This window comes from Numenius arquata, chromosome 2 (genome assembly GCF_964106895.1).
Source record: "Numenius arquata chromosome 2, bNumArq3.hap1.1, whole genome shotgun sequence".
NCBI classification, from domain to species: Eukaryota; Metazoa; Chordata; class Aves; order Charadriiformes; family Scolopacidae; genus Numenius; species Numenius arquata.
Genome location: NC_133577.1, coordinates 102940190 through 102961912, shown reverse-complemented (window position 1 = coordinate 102961912; position 21723 = coordinate 102940190). Strand labels below are relative to the sequence as shown.

Below are 21723 nucleotides of genomic sequence, written 5' to 3'. Positions count from 1 at the left end.
AAGGAATGAATTTTACTAGGAACTAGGTTCTTCACGCAGCCACTGTTACCTGTAGCATTTCTACAGCAGCTGATTCTAATGACTATTACATGGAAGTAGTAATTCATTCCAAGGTTACAAAATACCTGTTCCATGTGGCAGTTGTTATCTAACCAAATTTGATGTACCTGGCAGAGGTAGATGAGGGCACAATTTGACCATAGACATTTCAGTCATACTATTGTAACTAAGGCCTAGAAAGCACCATGGCTTAACAAAAACTCCTGGGGAAAACAAAGTACTTTTCATTTTACCTTGCAAAAGCTTTTCTCCAGGGACCTCTGATTCTCCTTTGCCTTTGTATACATCTAAGTAAAATGCAAATAATGCAAGATCATTTAATACAGCACCAAGTCATAAGCAAAGCTGTGAAATTTGCTACCGCTCGATGGCAGTGGATGGTAGATGTTGCCAAGACCTATGTCCAGTGTCCGCTCTGGACTTGAATTTGAGGATGGAGACTGGTAACCTTGGAAGAAAGTGACTGTACTTCTGTTCACAGTTCAGTTTCTCATGTCAGATTTAGGTAAGCTGCTCTGTAAAATGGGAGAAAGAGCGAGATACGGTACCAAACATCCCACTCAATAGTAGAGATCTAACCAGAATTCAGAAGCAGTGATGGCACTGAATGATGACAATAGCAGACAGACTTTCCAGAGACTTACTTTGGTGTTTTGCCCATCGGTTACCATTTAGCCAGCTGAGAGGAACGCTGACAGCTCTCTCACAGCATGCCAGACAAATGTAATACAGAAACGGAAAACAGTAAGCGTCTTAAATGAAAGTCAACGACCATTAACTCGTTAAGTCAGATTAAGTCTGCACAGAATTGTCAGAATAAATGGTGTGTGGAGGAGTATCAAAGACATAATGAAGGTATTTGTAAAAAGGACAGGAGGAATTACTGGTCATCAGGACACAAACCTTTTCCTCCTTTTACCCAGATCCTTCTAAACAAGGGGACAACTTCAGATAAAGTGAAGTGAGTGTGTACAAGGAATCAAGATCTAGGCTAAGAGGAAATATTATGGTAAGAAATGTGCATTGGACTTAAAGTAGTGTAGCTTTTTTCATTCTAATTAGCCCCACTCATTCTCCTGATCTGACTCTCTCAAAAGCATTTGCCAGGCACTAACTCTGTCCATTCCATGACTTATGGCAACACTGTTTTTGTTGTAATGCTTCCAAAAATGCTCTTTTGTTAGAAGAACATATTTGCTCATATAATAGCTGAGCCTATACACGGTATGTAGTCATAACTGTGTCCCCTACTTGTGACAAAAAGATAACTTCAGTTTTAAAACAGACACTGATGCTGGCTTTGCTTTAGATAAGGACAAGAATGCCTAGGGAAAATTGTGGCCATTATACAAACAAATACAGTATGCTCCAATAAAATGTCAATTAGAAGAATCATTCTGCTAAACAAAGATGTTTGATTTTTACTCCAGAAACTGTACCCCAACTCTCTCTGTGAACTTACAGATACTTTAAACCTACTTTGTTGCTTGCTGTTCGTATCTGAAGCAACAAGATCAACCCTTCTCATGTTCCATGTATTTTCAGTGAACAGCTATACAGTGCTGATAGATTTTTTCCTAAGTACCTTTCCCTCTTTATTCGAAAAAGGCAATCAATCCATGTTATTTATACAATTTCCCTCAAGATATTCTCTTAATTCTAGACTGATAAATTGCTATTTCAAATTTCTGTTACAACCAGGAACAGCAGTCATTCCATATTGCTGATATTAACATTCTTGATTTCATTTTGTAGGGATTTGAGTGACTCAGCATCAACATTCCTCATGATTAGGAAGTGTTTTGCAATTTCACTTTATGATATATCAATAAAATTTTATGTTTCCCTTAATGTGCCCTTCTGAGAGGGGCTTGCCATAAAACACATTCATGTGCTGCTGATTTAGCCATAGTTCTCTTGCTGATTTTTTCCAGTGCTCAACACACTTATCATTAATGTAAACCCCATCAACTCTTCGTCTCACCTCAGCTAAGAATCTGACTGAAAAGCTAAGACTGGAATCAATTTCTCATTTAGGAAGAAAATAACTGCTTAGGAAGAAAATTACTTCAGAGGGAAAAAAAAAAAATCAACAGCAACAGCCATTACGATTACTGCGTGAAATTAAGAAGTTTACAAATGCAAGAAGTACCAACTATAGCTTATTTAAGATGGCCAGATATTCTAGTTAAAAAATCCTGAGGTTGCTCCTCCTAAATTTTTTGCCTGTTTAATCAAAGCCAATGCAGACATATAACTACACCTTCTTTTGTCTGTATTCTCAGCACCTGCTGAACCACTTCTATCCCATTTCCTCTTGACAGAGTCAGATATTGCTTCTGCCTCTGTTTCATGGTGCAGTTAAGTGGCTGATCTGTCTTCCTCAGTACATTTTCTGTACAAGCATCCTGTTGTTCTAACTTATCTCCAGAGCACCTGGGCCCAAGAGAAAATAAGAAAGGGGAAGTACAGAAAGGTGCTACAGGGTGATGTGTAATGCCAGGAGAAAGCAAGTTCAATGCAAATTAAAGGAATTGCAGGATGAATTAGGCTGGAACACGGGTAAAGATTTGAACTTTAGCTCCTGCTCCCAGGGACTTGTATATAATTCTCAATCACCCTATAATGACAAATAACAACTCTTGTTGACAGCAACCTATTTAAGGCAATGAGGGCTGTGCAAAAGCAAAGCTACAGCTTTGAATCTTCCCAGGCAGGGAAGGGCACTGAGACGAGACTCCCACACTTCGAACAAGTGCTCTAACACTGACCTAAAGAAGAAAAAAGAATGTGCTGCCAGTTTTGAAAGTGGTTATATGTATTATGCAAAGCAAAACCTGAACTCTGGAACTACTTAAGATTTCAGAGGAGAAGGAGAGGCAGGAATACCTAGTTTGGATCATCCTAGCAGGACCTATGCTCTGAGCTGCTTTGCCTTATCAAGACTGAAGTGATTTCTGGACATGCTGAAGACCTTCTGTTACTTTGGGAATTTTAAAGTTCAATATTAAAGGAAATATTGTAACTTTAATGAACAGTTGAGTTGAGATTTTGAGGATTTAATTTGGATTTATGTGTCTGCAATCCCCTAAGTAATTTCTTTTGCACCTCAGTTCATGACCATACACCAAACCTACTTTAAATTCTTTGGATCTTTGATACAACCGAGATTGCAATTGTTCCTATGCTTTTTTAGGCGTTGGATTGGCATCTTTCCATGCAGTCAGATATCCATGGGCTTTACCAGGTTTCTGAGCCAGTTTTCAGAACAGGCACCATGTATCTTATATACTGATGATGAATAATAGAGATATACAGATCTGTTTTAATTTTGAAAAAGGTCTAAGTTTAAAAATAGCAAAATTTGCTTTACGTAACAGACCAAGAGTTAAATTCAGGCTCTTTTCCGTATGCTAACAGCAATAAGACATAGAAGACTCACTCATTGGCTCATATATCAAGACACATTGTCTCAATTGTTTGTGCCTTTCACAAGGTGGCCTTAAAATAGAACTCTGATTCTTATGTATTCAGAAAAAATAAAAAATAGATGAAAAATCCTATTTGTATATAATACTAAAAGTTTTTGGAGACCCAAGCAGAAAATTCAGCATTTAATTTTAAAATAAACCTAGAATTTAAAGGAAGATAAACCAAAAAAGTTTACACTTACATTTTATTTAGTATTCCCATTCATGTAATATTTCCCCAGTGATAACATTTATGAGTTAAACTGTACTCCAGTATCAGTGAAAGAAATGTAGGTGGGTTTTTTTTGTCTTGCAGAAGAAACACTCAAAGGTCAGCAACTGTGATTCAAGGTCAAAATTTCTCCTGACTCTTGTTCTCTTCATAGAGGAGCTGGTTTAAAACACTGCTCTGTTTGAGAGTTTTTAGGTTGGATATATCTTCACTTACAACAGGGATATCTTCACTTTGATCCTCAGTTATCAGATCTTCACTGTCTGACAGCGTGCACAGGAGTGTATCATTTTCATAGGTAGGAAAATAATACCTGAAAGCAACATGGCATAATTACTAGATAGTTAAATATTTTGTTTGAAAGAGGCAGAGCATATTTTATGAAATTAGATTTTAAAAAAGGAAAAATGAGAAAGTTTGAAAAGAAACCCAACAAATATAGTTGCCTGGAATGAGAGTACATCTTCTAAAATGTACATCCCAGAAGAGTAATACAGACGAGTTGGCAACAGCCAAGTCCTTTCCCCTATTTCTTCACCCATATGTTGTCACAACTGAAGCCACAGATCCGGATTTGTTCCACAAAAAATGCTGAACTGTCTGAGTTACAACATAGGTGCTTTACCACCCATGGCATCATCTCCCAGACCTATTCAGACTACTTACAACCTGAATTAAGTGTTATGTTATACTCTCTATTTGCTATGGAGAAAACTAAGAGTAAACAACCAACTTGTTTTGATGCTTTAAGTTAGGTAGATATTATGCATATATCTATATTAGACATGCAAATGAAGGGGTTTGGTTTGTTTCTAGAACTATATATCCAGAGATATTCTATAGGCTATATCTTTACTAGCACGGAAATACATGCCAGATGCCCATCCCAGGCATGATCTGTATCTGCCTAGAGAGCTAATGGCTGGAAGAATCTCGTGCCCACAAGTGGGGCATTTGAGATGTCACTTTGATGCACAGATTCAACCTTGGTTCCACCAGGAGGGAAACTGCTCCAAGTGCACCACGTATGCCTTTCACTGTTCACTGCACAACTGCAAATACAGGCAAAAGACAATTTTGCAACAATAAACTTCTCTAGCATACTGACCTGACAGCACAGACACAATTTACGGGGATAGTGCATCCTGGATGCAACTAGAAGAGCAGTACCACATGTTCATTTTAGCTTCAGACAGTACAAGGATTTACAATTCCGAGTACTTTTGAGACGATTTATTATTTCATCTGGGCCACTAGAGCTGGGGAGCTCAGGGCACTGTTACACTGGCAAAACCCAGAAAACTTACTGTTTTACAGACATTATCAAGTAACAGTATAAGTGCTGGAAAAAATGTGTGCCCTTACTGTGGTTGATCCCATGTAGACCTCGGGGGCAAGAATGTAATGTCTTTGGTCTCTTCCATATGACTTATCAATTCTCCTTTAGACTGAAATTTCTCCTGGCAGTTGTAACAACGACAATGATGGATTTCTCTTCTGATGAAGTTCACTAGCTTTACTTGCTGATAAAAGTTCAGACCTGGGAGAGACGGTAGTGAACAAGCACTTGAGGAACGAGAGACTTAATTTACAAACGTTTTCTTGGATTAAGCATAAAGATTGATAAGGGTTTACTGAAGACCAGCACTGCCTGATTGCTGTAATTTCGCAAATTAACTGAACAAATGCTTCTTCCCAGCTGCAGGGGAACTAGCCCTTTTTTTTAAGGTAAAAATTGCAAACTTCTTGTTTCCTCTCAGTCTACAGGAGCAAGCAAACATTGGCCAAACACAGCTTAGAGCACAGCCTTCTACCTTGCAAGCAAGTCTTAACAACAACAGCAACAACAGCAGCAACAGCAACAACAACTATTGTTGTTGTTGTTATTATAATTATTATTATTATTACAGGGCTCCAGCAGCCAGACCTGGGACTCATAGAGCGAGTGTTTATTGAAGCTACTCTGAAAAATAATCCAATGGTTTTAAAGAAAATATCACACAAAGTGTTCTTGTATGTTCTTTTGTAAGCTGACAGAAACAGTTTCCATAATGGAAAAGTTAAATGTCCAAACAAAAATCAAATTGCTACACTTGTTTTCCACTATTCTTGTGATGTGGTTTTCTCCACATTAGTGGCAAATGCTGACAATTACAATATCTCTTACTCACCATGCTCTGATTTTATTTTAGGAAAGTCAAATCCATGTGATTTCTGGAGGAAAAAAAAAAGGAAAGAATAAAATATCTTATTTCCACTGCTTCTCCTATTCCAAGGTAAAAACATTTCAGCTTTTCATAGCGTGACACAGACAAATGAATATAGACATGCAAACACAAATATGTACATGAAAGAAACCCTCAGAAATTTTGTTTCATAAGAAACTTTTGTATTGTCTTAAATTGCAACACTCCTGTTAAATAGTTTATTAAAACTGAAACACAGATGCTAACCATCAAATGTATTAAATCATCAAGGCACTATAATATTAAAGATGCTACATCTTTATTGTTTGTACCAGTCTGTACAGACAAGTAATAGCTAATCACACTCTCAATGTACAACTTGACTCCTCTGCATGTTTAGAGAACAGATGCTGGAAATTCATGCAGTACTTTAGTTCTGCACTAAAGAGGGCATTCTAATGCAGCAGCTGATTTGATCTTAACAAAGATGCTACAATCTTACTTCTTAATTTCAGAGTGATGAAAGAACTGATATTTAAAACAAGTCTTACCTGCATGTGAAGATACAATTTTTCTGTGGTGTCTGCTTGTTGTTCACAGAACAGGCAAACTGCACACACAGGATGCTCCTCCCAGTCAGACCAGTCTCTTATGATTAAGAGTCAAAAAGATTCATTTAATTATAGAAAATAGAAGAGACATTTCGTAAAAGGGCACTTTAGATTCTGTATTCACAGCACTAGAACTAAATCCAGAGAAACTGTATAATTTAAAGGAGTGGAAGAGAGTGTGGATTTATAGCTGGATACATGATTAGAATCTGGTTTACAGTCTAAAAAAACTACAGAGTCAAGAATAATTAAGCACTTACTATTTAAACAATTAGACAGTAAGACAAGCAGAGTAAGACAGGCAGTAAGACCTACTTGAATTTGCCTGCACTAGCAAACAGGATCTTAACTTGAATTTCTATCCAGTTTGGCAACTCATCAAATACTGCGTTCAGTGTTTATTTTTATAAGGTCTTTTAAAATTCTTATACCTTTCTAATCTTTCAATACACCAGCCAAAGACATAATCATCAGGCAGAGTTCACTCTAAGTGTTATTTACTTATCAAATATTATTATTCCTGAAAGAGACACTAATTTATGCTATGTTTAGACAAGCACACAGAAAATACTTTACCAACACATGTATTTAGAACTCCAGTACTGCTGAGAGACAGAAATATAACTGCAACCAGGTATAATCAAGCAAAATTAAGCTCAAGTCACAGACAGAACCAGGAAGGTCAGGGGCCCTGTTACCCACAAATTAATTCCTTCTTCTTCAATTCTTTATGGCCAAGGAAGCCACTTCTGTAGTGATTTGAGGGCCTGGACCACAGAAGAATGCAGAGGAGGGGTGGATGTTGTCCTAAATCAGCACTGTTGAAAAGTTTCCTTCAAAATCCTGTTATCAGCTTTTTCGTACCATTCCTTTCTCATGCTGACATTTTTGAAGCTTACTCTTGACTTTTAAATTTGAGCAAAACCCATTCAACCGTTTTTTAGTACACAAGTCAAAAAACCTGTTTTGCCCAAAAGGCAAACAAAAAATAGGCTTGTGGTTGAAATATGAAATTTACAGCCCTTGCTGTGGAGAACAATTTGGAGTTGATTTGATTGGCTTAAATGAATTTTAACTGTGTTCTAACTATGCATAGCATTTCCCCTCTAACTACTTTCAGTAATAATGGTCTTGCCAATCTTTATAATGGCCACATAAGTAACTCTTACTCTTCCAGGTTACACAGCAATTCCCGGTCATCCTCCGACTGCACTTCCTCCCAGGACTTTCCAAATTCCTGCGGAGAAAAACAAAAAGAAAAAGAAAAAAGATTTCCTGATTAACATCACATTTATATATCAACAGAGCGAACCCCTGGGATGTCACAATCAACGTCTTAGTTTGGATTATTTTGGTATTTCTGGGAGTTAAAGGTAGTCATACAACACTGGTTTAATAATAGTTTTTAAAATAACAATTTGTTTTTTCTTTTAATGGGTCATTCCTACCCTATGTCTGGAAAGAAGGTGATTTGGTGCAGAGCTTTCAAGAAGAGGATCCAAGCTGCGTGTAAAACTAGACTGTTGCAACACTACCAAGATGTTCCCGAGGCGGGTACGTTATCACTGCCTTGAGTTTGCCATCAAACTTGCTCAATCCAATCTGCCTACCTTGCTCTTCGTGCAGCGTATGCTGCTTAAACAATGCAGCTATCACACCTGAGGCTTTGGCTGGCACAGCTACATCAGGCAGCGCTCAAATCTTCTACAAGGTTATGTCATTAAAAACACATGGTGCAAACCTAGCTAGAGAGTACTCCAGACGGGCAGGATGAGCCAGGGCGTAGATCTCTGAGCCAGACTCCGGTTTCTCTTCCATACCCTTCTCAAACGTGAATCTAAGCACATCTATTCATGGTGTTCTACTCTTCCCTTTACTTTTTGTGTTGTTTATTTATAGCTTAAAGACCTTCAGCACAAAGTATATCCCAATACATTTGTACAGCGTTCAGCACAATGGCAAGCACTCTCAGCATGACTGCGATACAAATAACAGGCAATAAAAAGCTGAAGCACTCTACTGAAATACCAGCAGTGTTCTTTAGTCAGTGTTTTTCTTTCCTCTGATTCTTCCTGCTTTTAAAAATAAACCAGAGCAAACTAACCAGTAACCAAAATAGTATTTTTGACTCATGCTTTTGATGGTTGTGAAGGATTCACAAAGATCATAGTTGATGATCTTGTCTCCATTAAAAAGGCAGATAATAAAAAGATCGTTCTTTCATTTATTTCATTCAAATATTCCCTCTGATAAATATATTTAATAATATCCTTAGTATCAAGTGTTATTATTGCCTTTATTGTTGTTTGGAAAAAAAAAAGGAAAGATATCCATCATTTAACAATTTAATGAGAATTTTCAAAGCTGTTATTGCCTATCAGGTAAATGATAAACAAATGTCTCTAGAGAGCTCTAAACATAATGCCATCATATATTATAGAATGAAAATTCAGTAATTAATTCAGTGGTGCTACATGGTAGTGAGTAAACTCTCCGAGTTACAGGGGAGACTCATTAATGTCACCATTACTGTGAGATAACATGAAGCCATTAACACCTCTCACCACATGTTCTCCCAGCTGCACACTAGTTTCCTATGGCTGTTAATGTTAACACCTTAACGAGAGGATAGCAGCTCACAACCACTGCAAAATGAAGATAAATTCTCACAATTTTCCCCCTTACCAGGCTGAAGTATGTGTGCACAAAAGAGTTTGTTCAAAACAGCAGCCAATATTAAGCTTCACCTTTTAATTAAAGGTGAAAGGGGAAAACCACGCACAAGCTTTGTTACTGTTGCTGTTTCTTTCTGGTGTTTCTGTGAAGGTAGCAGAGAACGACCTTCTAAGAGGTCTCTGTTTCCCTCATCTATTTATATTCAGAGGAGAAAAAAAAGGAAAAAGCTAATCAGGTCTTGTATCACTGGAAAATTGCATGGTGAATGGATAACCAGGCACGCTGTGATGAAAGTGCCAAGAGACCGAAGCAGAGCAATTCATTGGGAAAGAGTTCTTCGAAACATTCCTAAAGCTCTTTCAGTTTTTATAATTTTCTTTTTTAAAAAACACTTTCAATTCTACAGCTTGATGGGCATCCGGGACCAAGGACGTCTTTGTTAAGTATTCAACTTCCCTTGCTCTTTCATCCAAGATGCAAGAGCTCCCAGCAATCATCTCTAGAGATTACCAAGAAACTCTTAACAAAACCAGAGAAAAAACTAGACTTGACATTATTAATAGTTCAACCAGTAGAAAACGCATAATTTAGAAAACTGCAGGCCTTGCAATATACCCAAGGAAAACTAACTTTCTAAAAAAAAATACTTCCTGTGTACCTCACAGAGAGGAGGTTCCTACAGAAAAGTGAGGGGAGCATGCAAATGTGTGTGGCTTGATTTCCTCTTCCAAAATGAAGTCCAAATGCAGAGAGATTAATTGACTCACAGGCAATTTATCTTCTCAACTTGAGCACAGTTTTAAGGGTTCTACAGGGAGAAGGTCTGTGTGCTTCACTGAGGGAACATACCTCAACTTGAGAAGAAGTGCTGAGATGGGAGAAACTAGAAACAGCAGCTGGTATCTCAAGCAGTTTTCCCAAAAGAGCAGTTACTGAACTACATGCAAATGTAGTTCCAGGCCCGTGGAGCTCAGAAACTCCAAACAGATGCTGCTTTCCCCTGCAAATTTCTGCTCATCCTTCTTCTCACCTGCCTTACTGTGACCATCTGAATTGTTTAATATTGCTGCAGAGCTTGAGATGCTTTATCAGATAGAAGAGATGGTCTTACCCCAACATTAGTTAATAGACATTGGGTGAATTTTAATATGAAGCGTTCCCTGACTTAGGGGATTTTATTAAGTCCTGAACTATCACCAACTGATAAAAGGTCTTCCTTTACTATTTTATGAAATATACACTGAGTAAGTCAAAACAGGCTAAATATAAATAGTAACCCCAACAACAAAACAGTCTTCCCCCAGCCCCCAACAGACAATAATGATGATTTAGGGCTTGGCAAGAAGGAGAAAACATCTTTTTTTATCTTTGAGGAAAAGTAAAGGCTTTATGAATTAAGTTTTCTAGTAAGTAACAGGTACCATTTCCAACCATCTAACTTAGTCATACGCGCATTCATTACAGGGATGTTACATTACTATAGATATATGCCATTAGTCAATTCAAAACAATTATCTGTGCTTCCTACAATGGATACTTATACTGAAAGTACTGCTGGTAACAATCAGATGAACACAGAAGGAAAGGTCCTGTCAGTCTGGGTCCACCTCAGCTCCTTGGGCTAGGAATAAGAGTTTTTTATAAGTCTGTTCTTTTATGGCCTCCAGCAGGCACTACAGACTACAAAGCTATTCCCTCTCTATTTTTACTTGGCTCTTTGTGCAAGGTGAGTCATGGGGCCACAATCTAACACAGGCAGAGAAACAAGAAAAACAGGTTGGAAGTTTTTTTGGAGAAAAGAAAATTAATGTAACCTACATATATATCTTGGATGCATTGTTGCTCAGTTCTTCACCATATACTATCAGTTGTTCTTTTACAATTTATACTTCAAGCCTTTCCGAATAGGATTGGTATCATCTTCCATACTTACAAAAGATCTCCAAATCCACTGGGGAAGAGACCCCACTGCCTTTCAAGTCATTTGCATAATTGCAAAACTCCCACTCTAATTCAATGTAACTATCTAATAATAAACTTTTGATACTTGCTTATTAAAGATATCTATTATACATGCGTATGACAAAAAAAGCTTCCACTCCTACTAAAGATCATGTGTAATATTCTTATCTTAACACTAACCCCTGTGCAACAGAACATGTCAATAATATGGGGGTAGACAAATCAAAGCAGCTTGTAGGTCATGACAAAAGTCATAGAAAGTCGCAGAATACCAAAAGGAATTTGCACTTATATTACTCATTGCTATGCCAAATAGGAAATTTAGGGGAGGGAATTACCAACGCAAAGACATAAAACTTAACTCGTTATGAAAACAGATTCTTACAACCGCACTAAGATCTCAAGTGAAGCCAAAAGCAGAATGGAGGGAAAGGAAGGGGGCAGGCAAGCCTACTGCTTTAAATGAAATCAATGGGAGCTTTGCCATCAGCTTAAAAACACAAGTAAGAACTGGCCAGAAGATCATGAGGCAATTCAGCAGACATTCTCAGGACATCTGAACAAAAAGCCCTTAAAGCCTCTCAGTACAAAACCCACAAAATAAAGAAAACTGCCAGTTCCAGCTTAATAAGACTATTTTACGCAATGCTTGGTGGAGATAATATGTAATGGAAAATTGTAAAAAAAGGACAATCATGTCTGTAAGATGGTTGTGCTAAAGAACTATCCAATTAAATAGCTTAAGATCCAGTTGCTGATAGAAAAGCTTTATAGTGCACATCCTAAAAGTAAGGTGGATAAGACTGTAATAATATTGATGTTTATCATTAAAGACCTACTTAGTCTTATAGTCTCTTTATGATGAAAACAAATTTGATCAAACTGGCACAGAAATATCTCTATTACATTCTCAAAATTCAACCTTTTCTGGGAAAACATACAAAAAATAGATAAATTTTACATCTACATCTTTAGGTCAAGATGAATTCAGTAGTAAATTTTGAAACAGTACATCTGTCATTTCAGATAAGATATCTAATCCATGTCTGTGTCTGTGAAATTGTATAATTCCCCTGGACATTTAGAGCTATGCAAAGCACAGATCTTTAAGCCTCATTGATAAGTCAGTAAAGCTTGATAGTACACATTAAAAAAAATATCCTCTAGTAAATTGTGAGGGAAATTGTGGGGGAGAGGAAGCAAAATCTCTACATCAAGTCATTACTGAAAGCAGACCTTGCATAACATCTAGAATTCACTCAATATAGGATTTTTTTTTTTTTTAAGCTGAATCTATCACATTAATATAATCTGCTGTAGACTACATGAAAGTTCTTCCCTTTTATCTTTTTCTCCTTTGTGCAAAAATAAAGGGTTTACCAAAGAATATTTTGAAAGCAAACACTTTCTACTACATAGGAACTTTCCTAAAAGTTTCACATTAATGAAAAATGTAATCTTGTGCAACCTCAGTATGTAAATACACATTTTATAGCAAACTATTGTATAAGTGTTTAAGACAGAGGTTTTAGTCTGTTTTTAATCCTTTATTCCACAAAAATCCTTTCTTTAAAAGAAGAAATGTCAGAAGTTCTGATACGGCTACAGTTCGAAAGATCAGAAAGACTGAGCAGAAACAGTCCGTTGGGCAGAACATAGTGAGAGGCAATTGAAAACTTCTGGAAAGAAAACATGGCTGTAGCAGCACATATAGAGCCAGACAAAGAATTGTGATCATTCAAAGTATGTCCCAGAAGAAGAACTGACAGCACAGTGGTACAAACCCTGCATGTGCAGATGCCCCTGTACAATTTTAAACATTTTTGTGGTTTGACATATCTTACTTGAATGATATCTACCATGTTCTGTCTGTAACAGCAAGGTCCTGAAAAATAGATCTCTAAGTGATGCTGCTAAGTGATCAATACCTGAATTGATTCAGGCTGGAATAAGAAGTCACCCTGCAAAGTCCTGCCCAGAATACCACCAATAACTAAAGAGGACCAAGGCCCTGACTTGAGCACTGTCCTGTGATTGCCCATACTGTTTAACAGTTTGCATCTTCTGTGGCCACGTCAGCAGCACTACCCAGACAATGCCTGGACATGGTTCAGGAAGCGTACAGTCCACAGATCATTATCAGCAGACAGCATGGATAAGGCCACCAGTTTTGGAGCAACTGGAGAGAGTGGGAAAAGGGTTAGGTATACAAATATTAGTCTTGCTGTTATATTTAGTTTGGCATATTCTGCTTATTAACATGACACAACCACTGTGCACTGATCTTATGTGCATCTGCACTGATCTTACGACCCTCCTGCATGTCTCTAAAATTTCTGAAGGAGTATCACATGGTTCTCTGTGCTTCTGGGCAGTCATCTAGCTCAATTTCTTGATCAAAGCTGGGACAGATTCAAACCTGAATAATGAATGCAAATTAGACACAGAACGTAATTTAAAGAGGATGCAAAGTTCTGAAAACATACGATTACCTGCAGGACTAGCAGAGAAGAACAAAACTATTAAAATCACTTAAAACAATTACAATGTTAAATTCAAGTCTGTTAACTTGCAAGGAAGAAGTGAACGCTCAGTTCTGTTGAGGAGCTGACAACATCTACCCTGCAAAACTTCATAACTTTTTTCCCACTGTGCAGCATGTATAGGTCAGTCTCTGAAACAGTGATATTTGAATATCTAGAGAAGAAAATATAGGCCTCAGATCACTCATCTTTGGGAGGAAAGTATACAAGATCATAGAGGGAATTCACCCCATCTTGGGTAAAAGGGACTTGGCAGAGCGTTAACCATACAACTTCTTGTTCTTAGTATTAGAGTAAAACCCAGGGAGAGAAATTAAAGGGAAAAAGCAGGTAAACCAGTGAAGGATGCCTATTTATAACCTGGATATTAACACATGTATTAACACCAGTGCAAAGACTGGTTCAGGTGAAATATTTCTGGGACAGAATGTAGCAGCTTTTGAAGCAGCTCCTATATTCACGAGTTGAAGACAGCAAGTGAAGTGAAAATCTGTTACACACACATGCATACACACTCTCAAAGGTCTGAGAGAAAAAAAATATTAATACATAGCAACACACACCTACCTGGAGGCTAGAAACGAACACTTACTTTTTCTGTCATCTCTGCATCTTTCATTTTCCTCCTCTGCATTTAGTTTATACTCTGAAGAGCCCTTCCAGCTTAAGGTTTGTAGAAAACAAGCTCAAAGCCAATAGCATTCAAGTTAGACCTCCACTTACTTCATTACTCTATTTCATTTTCCCTTCTGGTTATTAAAGCAGAGAGTGAGCACTAATGACATGATGATTAGAATCTCTTCAAGCTGCATTCTCACATCTCTCAAAATCAGTTCTCAACAACAGATGTTTACTATTCCTTAGTTTAACAATTATCCAGAATATCATACCATAAATGAGCATATTTCTTAAGAGTCCTTCACTTGATTTTTGACCTTTGTACTAATTGCTGGTTTGGAATTACTCATTTTTAACAAGATATTGTCTGTATCTCTTTAGTCAATTTACTAATTATTCATGGAACCGCTTACCAAGTAATTAATGATATAAAATTTGTCATACTCTTTGTTTTTGGCATTGATTCTGCGATGCTGCTTCTTTCTCATGTGATCTTTAAGTGTGTTTTTGTCTCTGAAGACTTTTTCACAGTATAAACACTGCAAACTAAGATAAAAAGGTAAATAGGTCAGTATGTTAAAATGAAAATAATACAAGATAATATCTTTAAATTAACCAGAGATATATACAGTAAGATTAATCCTAAGCATGTGACAGCAGGCTAAATGGAAAAGAAAGTTTATTTGAAAAAAAAAAAGTTCATTTAATCTAAAATAATCTTAGAACACAGTAGAGTCAATCAAACACAAAGATGACAAAAATGACATAAAATGAAAATATGGGTAATAAAAAAGTTTACTGTTTGCCCCACATGCAAAGTGGAAGAAAAGTCTAATTACCCCAAATTTTCCTACCAGGGCACGAGAGGGTCGCTGATTTGTCAACATGTGAACTCTTAACTCAGCATGCACTTACACTGGCATCCAATCCATCAGTATCTGTTTCTTTGTAATTTAGAGTGAAAAAAACCTGAACTCTGAATGTGCTCCATATCTTTAAAAACAATTTAAATTAGCTAAACAGGAAGTTTTATACTTCTAACTCAACAGAGAGACTAAATGGAAGCTTTGCAGGGTAATCAATGGGTTTTGAAATCCCGAGAAAACAAATTTAGTAAATAAATTCATATACACACATACACATACACATGTGTGTATATATATAATAATTCATGTATATGTATATGCATATATTCACATGTATAGACATGAATTGTTATACATATATACACACATTACTTGAGAAGGTGAAAACATTCATTTGAAAACATTTCATTTGAAAACATTTCATTTGAAAACAAATGAGAATTTTACCAAAGTATGTCTTCCAGAGCGATTAAAACAAAATGGAAGTATAGGCGCTGTCTTAAATTGAGTACTATAAAATAATTGCTCTCTCCACTGTAGTATCAACCGACAATTGAAAGTTGAGCCTATAAAGCATTAGGACAAGTCTCTTGACTCAGACGGTGGACTATGAGGACAGTAATCTGCATTTCAGCCTAAGTAGGTGATTCTCCCTGAAAGAGATGATGGTCATTTCTTTCTGGCAGAGAAGTAGCAGAGCCCTGAACTTACATGAACATCCTCGTATAATGGATGTAGGTCTTGAGCCTCTAGTTAGCTGAAGTGCTACAACATTTTTCTTGTAAGTGATGGCTTACATATCCTACCAAGATGGAGACAGTTTCTTGGGCTGTTTGAAAAATTATCTCTGCAGGGGAATAGGAAAAACCCCTAGAAAATAATTTCTCATGAAATAAAAACTTTGTAACTGTGGCATTATATCCTTGTATTGGAGATGCTGGCTAGCAGGAAAAACAATTTGATGGGAGGGAAAAACAACAGCACTTTAAGACACAGAAAACACAGATATTAAAAAAAAAGTGGTGGCTCTGAATTAAAATGATCACCTTTTTTTCTCTCTACTCACAGATGAAAGCATGATTGACTGTACAGTCAGAAGGAATTTTAACAGTGTCTGGGTCAAGCCTTTCTGTGATTTCCCCAGGTTTTAAGATACAGATGTTGAAGAAAATTATTTTCTTACTCAAGCATTTGCCCCAACAGAAACCATTAATATTGTGCCTAGAAGGTCTGTACTTACACCCTGAAAACCCTCATACTCCTTCAGCAAAGGTGCACCCAGATTCCACTCAGCTCTTGTGTGTGGGGCAGCAATTCAGGTTTCTCAGTATCCTTCCAAGAACTGTTGTAACATTTAGGCTTACTGTTAAAGAATTTTTGAGTTCTCCTTGTGCTTGCAGCCTCAAAATCTAGACATTGCCTTGTTGGTGAATCACAGGTCCAATGGTAGAATACATCTATGAATTTTAATATCTGCTTTGCTCCACCTGCTCACAGCAAAGTGTTTGGTCTACTTGTGAAAGGCATTCCCAGGAAGAGTACCTAACGCTTTTCCTCAGCATACACAACGTAGTCATGCTATTTGCCTGAAACAAGATTCTTCTCCTCTTAATAATATTTTCAGGTACTATTCTACTAGCATAGCTATTAAGTCTTTTTTTAGCAGTAGGATGAGTGGCCTTTCACTGCTTTGGAAGCAATTTCAGTGTGTGTACTAATGACAGAGAGGATTGGCTTTGAGAAACCTCCATCTAAACGAAACCCTCAGGTCCTACTAAATAAATAGTAAAGCTGCAATTTATCAGTGAGCAAGGTACCTCAGTGCATTAGGCAACACCTATGATAACATAAAAGACATTCCTAATACATCTTCACCTCCGGAAGAAGTTAACCTGTTATCTATTGTGACTGCATGTTCTTTGTCAGGCCAAAGACTAAATTAGTGAGCGCTGTTGGTTTTCCCATCCTTCAAATCACCTTTCTTCTTTTTTTTTTTTCAGATGTACAAACCAATGGATCCTAAATTTACGTGGAAGGATATTTACTCTATTTTCCATATCCCAGTTTTTACAAATCCCAGTATTCCATGGCTTTTCATAACTAAGCCTAAGATTTAGGCAAATTTCTCTTACAGTCTTTGATTACAGATTGTACTAAAATCCAATAAACTTGTTAAAGCTACAGTTTCACTCTTAAGGAAGTACGTTTTCTGCTAGAGCCCAATTTATATTTGCACATACTTCATATAGTCCCATTTATGAAATCCATAAAGGGCACTTATATACTTGCAAAGGAAACTCAAAGTGAAGAGTTTCTTGCTCTTTGCTACCGAAGTTCTTCTCCCGAATTCCCTTTTTAATGTCTTCAGCCATCTCAGGTTTATGTGTTTCTGAGGCAGCATATACATTGGCTTTCCCCTTCTGCTGTGGGATGTACTCTGTAAGCAGCAGAGAAGGGAGAGACCAAACATCCCATGTTTGCCCCCCATATAGAGGGGCAAACAAAGATTGGCATAAGAACTCTGTATTCAGTGATTAAAAACATGTTTAGCAAAAAGATTGTTATGATGAGAAAGAAGAACATCAACTCTAACAGTTACAAGAAAAAGGGACATGCTATTATTGATATCAATGAACACTGTGCAATGCATCACAACTGAAGCGCTGTGCCTAGCTCCATTTTTCTGGCAAATACATACTACGAATTGTTATGAATTAGCTTTCAACAAGTCAACAAAAAGTCTTCTACGAGCACTTGCAATAAACTTACCTTCTCTCTTTGTTTCCTCTTAACTAACCATGGATATTGAATTTATTTTAACCCAGCTTATTTCCAAGGTTAAAAAAAATATGAATTAAGTCAAATTAACAAACAAACAAACAAACAAACAACCTACTTACTTGTCAAGCTTCTCCTGTAATACAGCCAAAAACTCATAGCAATTCACAATGTTATCTGGCAGCCCAATGTTGAAAGCATGCTCTCTTGCCATATGATTGAGAAGGACAGACCTACAAAAGACATTCAAAAAGGACACCACATATTTTTAAAAATACACATAAGAACTGTTAAATTGGTGACTCAAAATACACCAATTCCTCTAAAAATGCATAAAGCCAACATTAAATAAACAATAATAACGTTGCTGCCACTGCTAGAAAAAAAATGCAACTTTATTAAAATAGGAAGTTTTCAATTTCAGCTCTGCTGAACATTCAGTAACATTCCAACTGCTTAATCTGCATGCATGAAATATAACCCTTTAAATGAAAATTACAATATAGTCTATTTTGACCCTCACTGTTAGCAAGGCTCATTTATTAATGTGAATAAGCAAATCATTTGTTTCAAACAACCGTCTTGAGAAACATTCTAAAAAGCCATTTCTCAGTTTTCTCTATGCGGGTTAACAAAGCAGAAATTCTTGGGTCTGATACGCTTTTACAGCAATATTGCTCTGCAAAGCACTAGCAACATGAACAGCACTCAGAAATACGCATGAAGAAACCAAATGGATGTATAAGTAAGTTATTTTTCTAATAGAGGTATACTGGTTAATTCCTTAGGTGCCTAACACCTCTATATGCCTCAACTTCCGTGTTTGGGGACTAAGGAATCACCCAAGTGTCAACCTTGTTGAGCCTTGCCTTTACCACAGTCCAGGCATGATTTTCAAAGCCCGTATTTTGTGAGACCCAAGAGTAAGCAGAGGATGAAGTTCTTGTGGGCTGAATGATTTGTACTTCACTATACCAGACAGTAAAGAGAACCGGACACACAGAAAAGATTGGGATTACCTGCAGGGACACGACCGCAGGTTCTTCTACCTTTGCAGAGTACTAGAACTACCCATGCAAAGAGATGGCCAAATGTAGCCATAGTTAAGGCTCAGTCTCTTCAGCTGAAATGGATGTACTGTGTAAAACCAAACTTTCATTGGAGCAAGCATTTGAATGTGTTTCCCACTTGCACTTGACTGATGCTGCAAAGCATTCCATTCTCACTCTAATTTTCCTCCCCTCTTTTTCATTCAGTCTTTAAATTGACACTGGTTTGGTGAGATTTAAACAGGAAAATGTGTAACTGGGTAGAAATATTTTTTAATAGCTTATACTGGCTTAAACAGCTCTCCTTGCCACTAAAACAACTGCCAAAAACCCGTTTCTCTTCAAAGAAGAGTTCTCAACTCCAGCTTACTGTGTAGTATAAAAAGTTGCACTGGAATAATTAAAAGATTGAGAAGTGGGAGGGGGTCTATTTAAAAAGGCACTTCAGCTGAAAGAAATAATTAAACTATACCTTTAAATGAATTCTATCTTCTGAGTCCTGCCATTAGTCACTAACTGGTTTGATGACATTAAACCACAAAGATGCTGAGTAGATATGAAAAAAAAATAAACCAAAAGCAAACAAGTCAATAAACGAACCTGTTTCCTGTGAATTCTTGATCACAGAACATACACATACAACGAAAACTTGTGTCATCTCTCTCTCGCTGTTGCTGTTCTAGAATTTCTCTCTATGAAAAGAAACAGAGAGTTATTCAGATAAAAAATAACAATCATTCCATCACATAAACTTACGATACCTCTTTATCCTTACTGGTAACAATCAACATACAAAATTAAAATGTGCTGTCGACACAAACCAGAAGTTAGCATTTTTTGAGAGTGGGTTCTCACAAAATTGCAAGTTTTTTCAAAAGCAGTTGAGTTCCATTAAAATTTTCCTAGCATTATACAAGGTGCATGGAAAGAAATACAATCCACAATGAGAATTTACACAGCTATTTAAATGACTCTGTATATAACATATCAGTTTATTGTTTCTACTTAGGTTCAGATTTACCTCTGGTATCAGTGAGCAAGTTTATGGGTAACTGCATAATGCCCAGTGGAATGATAAGCTCGGTTTTACATGTCTAATTGCAAACAATCTCGAAGACTTTCATAATATGGGACCGATGACAAGAGCTCTGGCAGTTTCTGCAAGGAGCTATGGCACATAATAAACTCAGGGAAAAGAAGCTGATTGCCTTTACTACTAGTCCTGTTTAATGTGGAGTAACAGGCTAGGCTAGGCACTTCGTAACATTTGACCATAATTCCCCTAACAACATAAAACCACGCAGCAGGTGATTTTCTCTGGTGCTGTAACAGCAGCAGTGTAGTTATCACAGAATAGTTTGGGTTGGAAGGAACCCTGCAATGTGCAGGGACATCTTCAACTAGATCAGGTTGCTCAGAGCCCCCTCCAAGCTGACCTTGAATGTTTCCAGGGATGGGACATCTACCACCTCTCTGGGCAACCTGTTCCAGTGTTTCACCAACCTTATTGTAAAAAATGTCTTCCTTATATCTAGTCTAAATCTACCCTCTTTTAGTTTAAAACCATTACCCCTTGTGCTATCACAATAGGGTCTGCTAAAAAGTTTATACTTAATAAGGTCTCCACGGAGCCTTCTCCTCTCCAGGTTGAACAATGTCAACTGTCTCAGACCTTTCCTCTCTGAGCATTTTTATGGCCCTCCTCTGGACCCACTCCAACAGGTCTGTGTCTTTCCTGTGCTGATGGCCCCAGAGCTGGACACAGTACTCCAGGTGAGGTCTCACCACAGTGGAGTAAAGGGTCAGAATCATGTCCCTTGACCTGCTGGCCACACTTCTTTTGATGCAGCCCAGGATATGGTCGGCTTTCTGGGCTGCAAGTGCACATTATTTGCTCATGTCCAGCTTTTCATCCACCAGTACCCTGAAGTCCTTCTTGGCAGGGCTGCTCTCAATCCCTTCATTGCCCAGCCTATACTGACACTCAGGATTGCCCGGACCCAGGTGCAAGATCCTGCCCTCCACCTTGTTGAACCTCATGAGGTTCACATGGGTCCACTTCTTAAGCTTGTCCAGGTTCCTCTGGATGGCTTCCTGTCCCTCAGGCATGTCAACAGCACTACTCAGCTTGGTGTCATCCACAAACTTGCTGAAGATGCACTCGATCCCACTGTCCATGGCATTGATGAAGATATTAAACAGTACTGGTCTCAATATGGACCCCTGAGGGATACCCTTGTCACCGATCTCCATCTGCGCATTGAGCCATTGACCACTACCCTCTGGATGTGACCATCCAACCAATTCCTCATCCACCCAACAGTCCTTGGAATCCAGAGGGTAGTGGTCAATGGCTCAATGTGAGCCATTGGCATGGAAAGAGAGGTTGCCAGTGAAGACTGAGGCAAAAAAGTTGCTGAGTACCTCAGCCTTCTCCTTGTCCATCATTATACTGTGGAGTTACTATATACTTCAGATGGAAAGGCCATAATCATCTGGAACAAGGGAGAATCGGTCTTTGGATTAAAACATAGCATATTTTCAGCCTGGCAGTACACGGCCCTGTACTTGTGTTTAAGTACTGATAACTGGTGAAGGATTTATTTTCTGTGCAATGTATAGGTGCTGCTGTCTGCTTTCTGACATTCAGGATCCTGATTGAATGTCTGAGG

General features: G+C 37.7%; 1 protein-coding gene across 1 annotated transcript in view; it reads right to left on the bottom strand.

Annotated features, from left to right (window-relative positions):
* Window positions 1-3648: 3648 nt before the first annotated feature.
* ZNF277 (zinc finger protein 277) overlaps window positions 3649-21723 on the bottom strand; it is a 55800-nt gene continuing 37725 nt past the window's right edge. The window contains exons 5-12 of the mRNA XM_074168801.1: window positions 19652-19743; window positions 18125-18235; window positions 14772-14904; window positions 7729-7796; window positions 6500-6596; window positions 5934-5976; window positions 5128-5302; window positions 3649-4075 (exon numbers count right to left, since the gene is read on the bottom strand). Of these exons, the coding sequence (XP_074024902.1) occupies window positions 3883-4075; window positions 5128-5302; window positions 5934-5976; window positions 6500-6596; window positions 7729-7796; window positions 14772-14904; window positions 18125-18235; window positions 19652-19743 (912 nt within the window). The 3' untranslated portion in view covers window positions 3649-3882. The remainder of the gene's footprint in view (window positions 4076-5127; window positions 5303-5933; window positions 5977-6499; window positions 6597-7728; window positions 7797-14771; window positions 14905-18124; window positions 18236-19651; window positions 19744-21723) is intronic.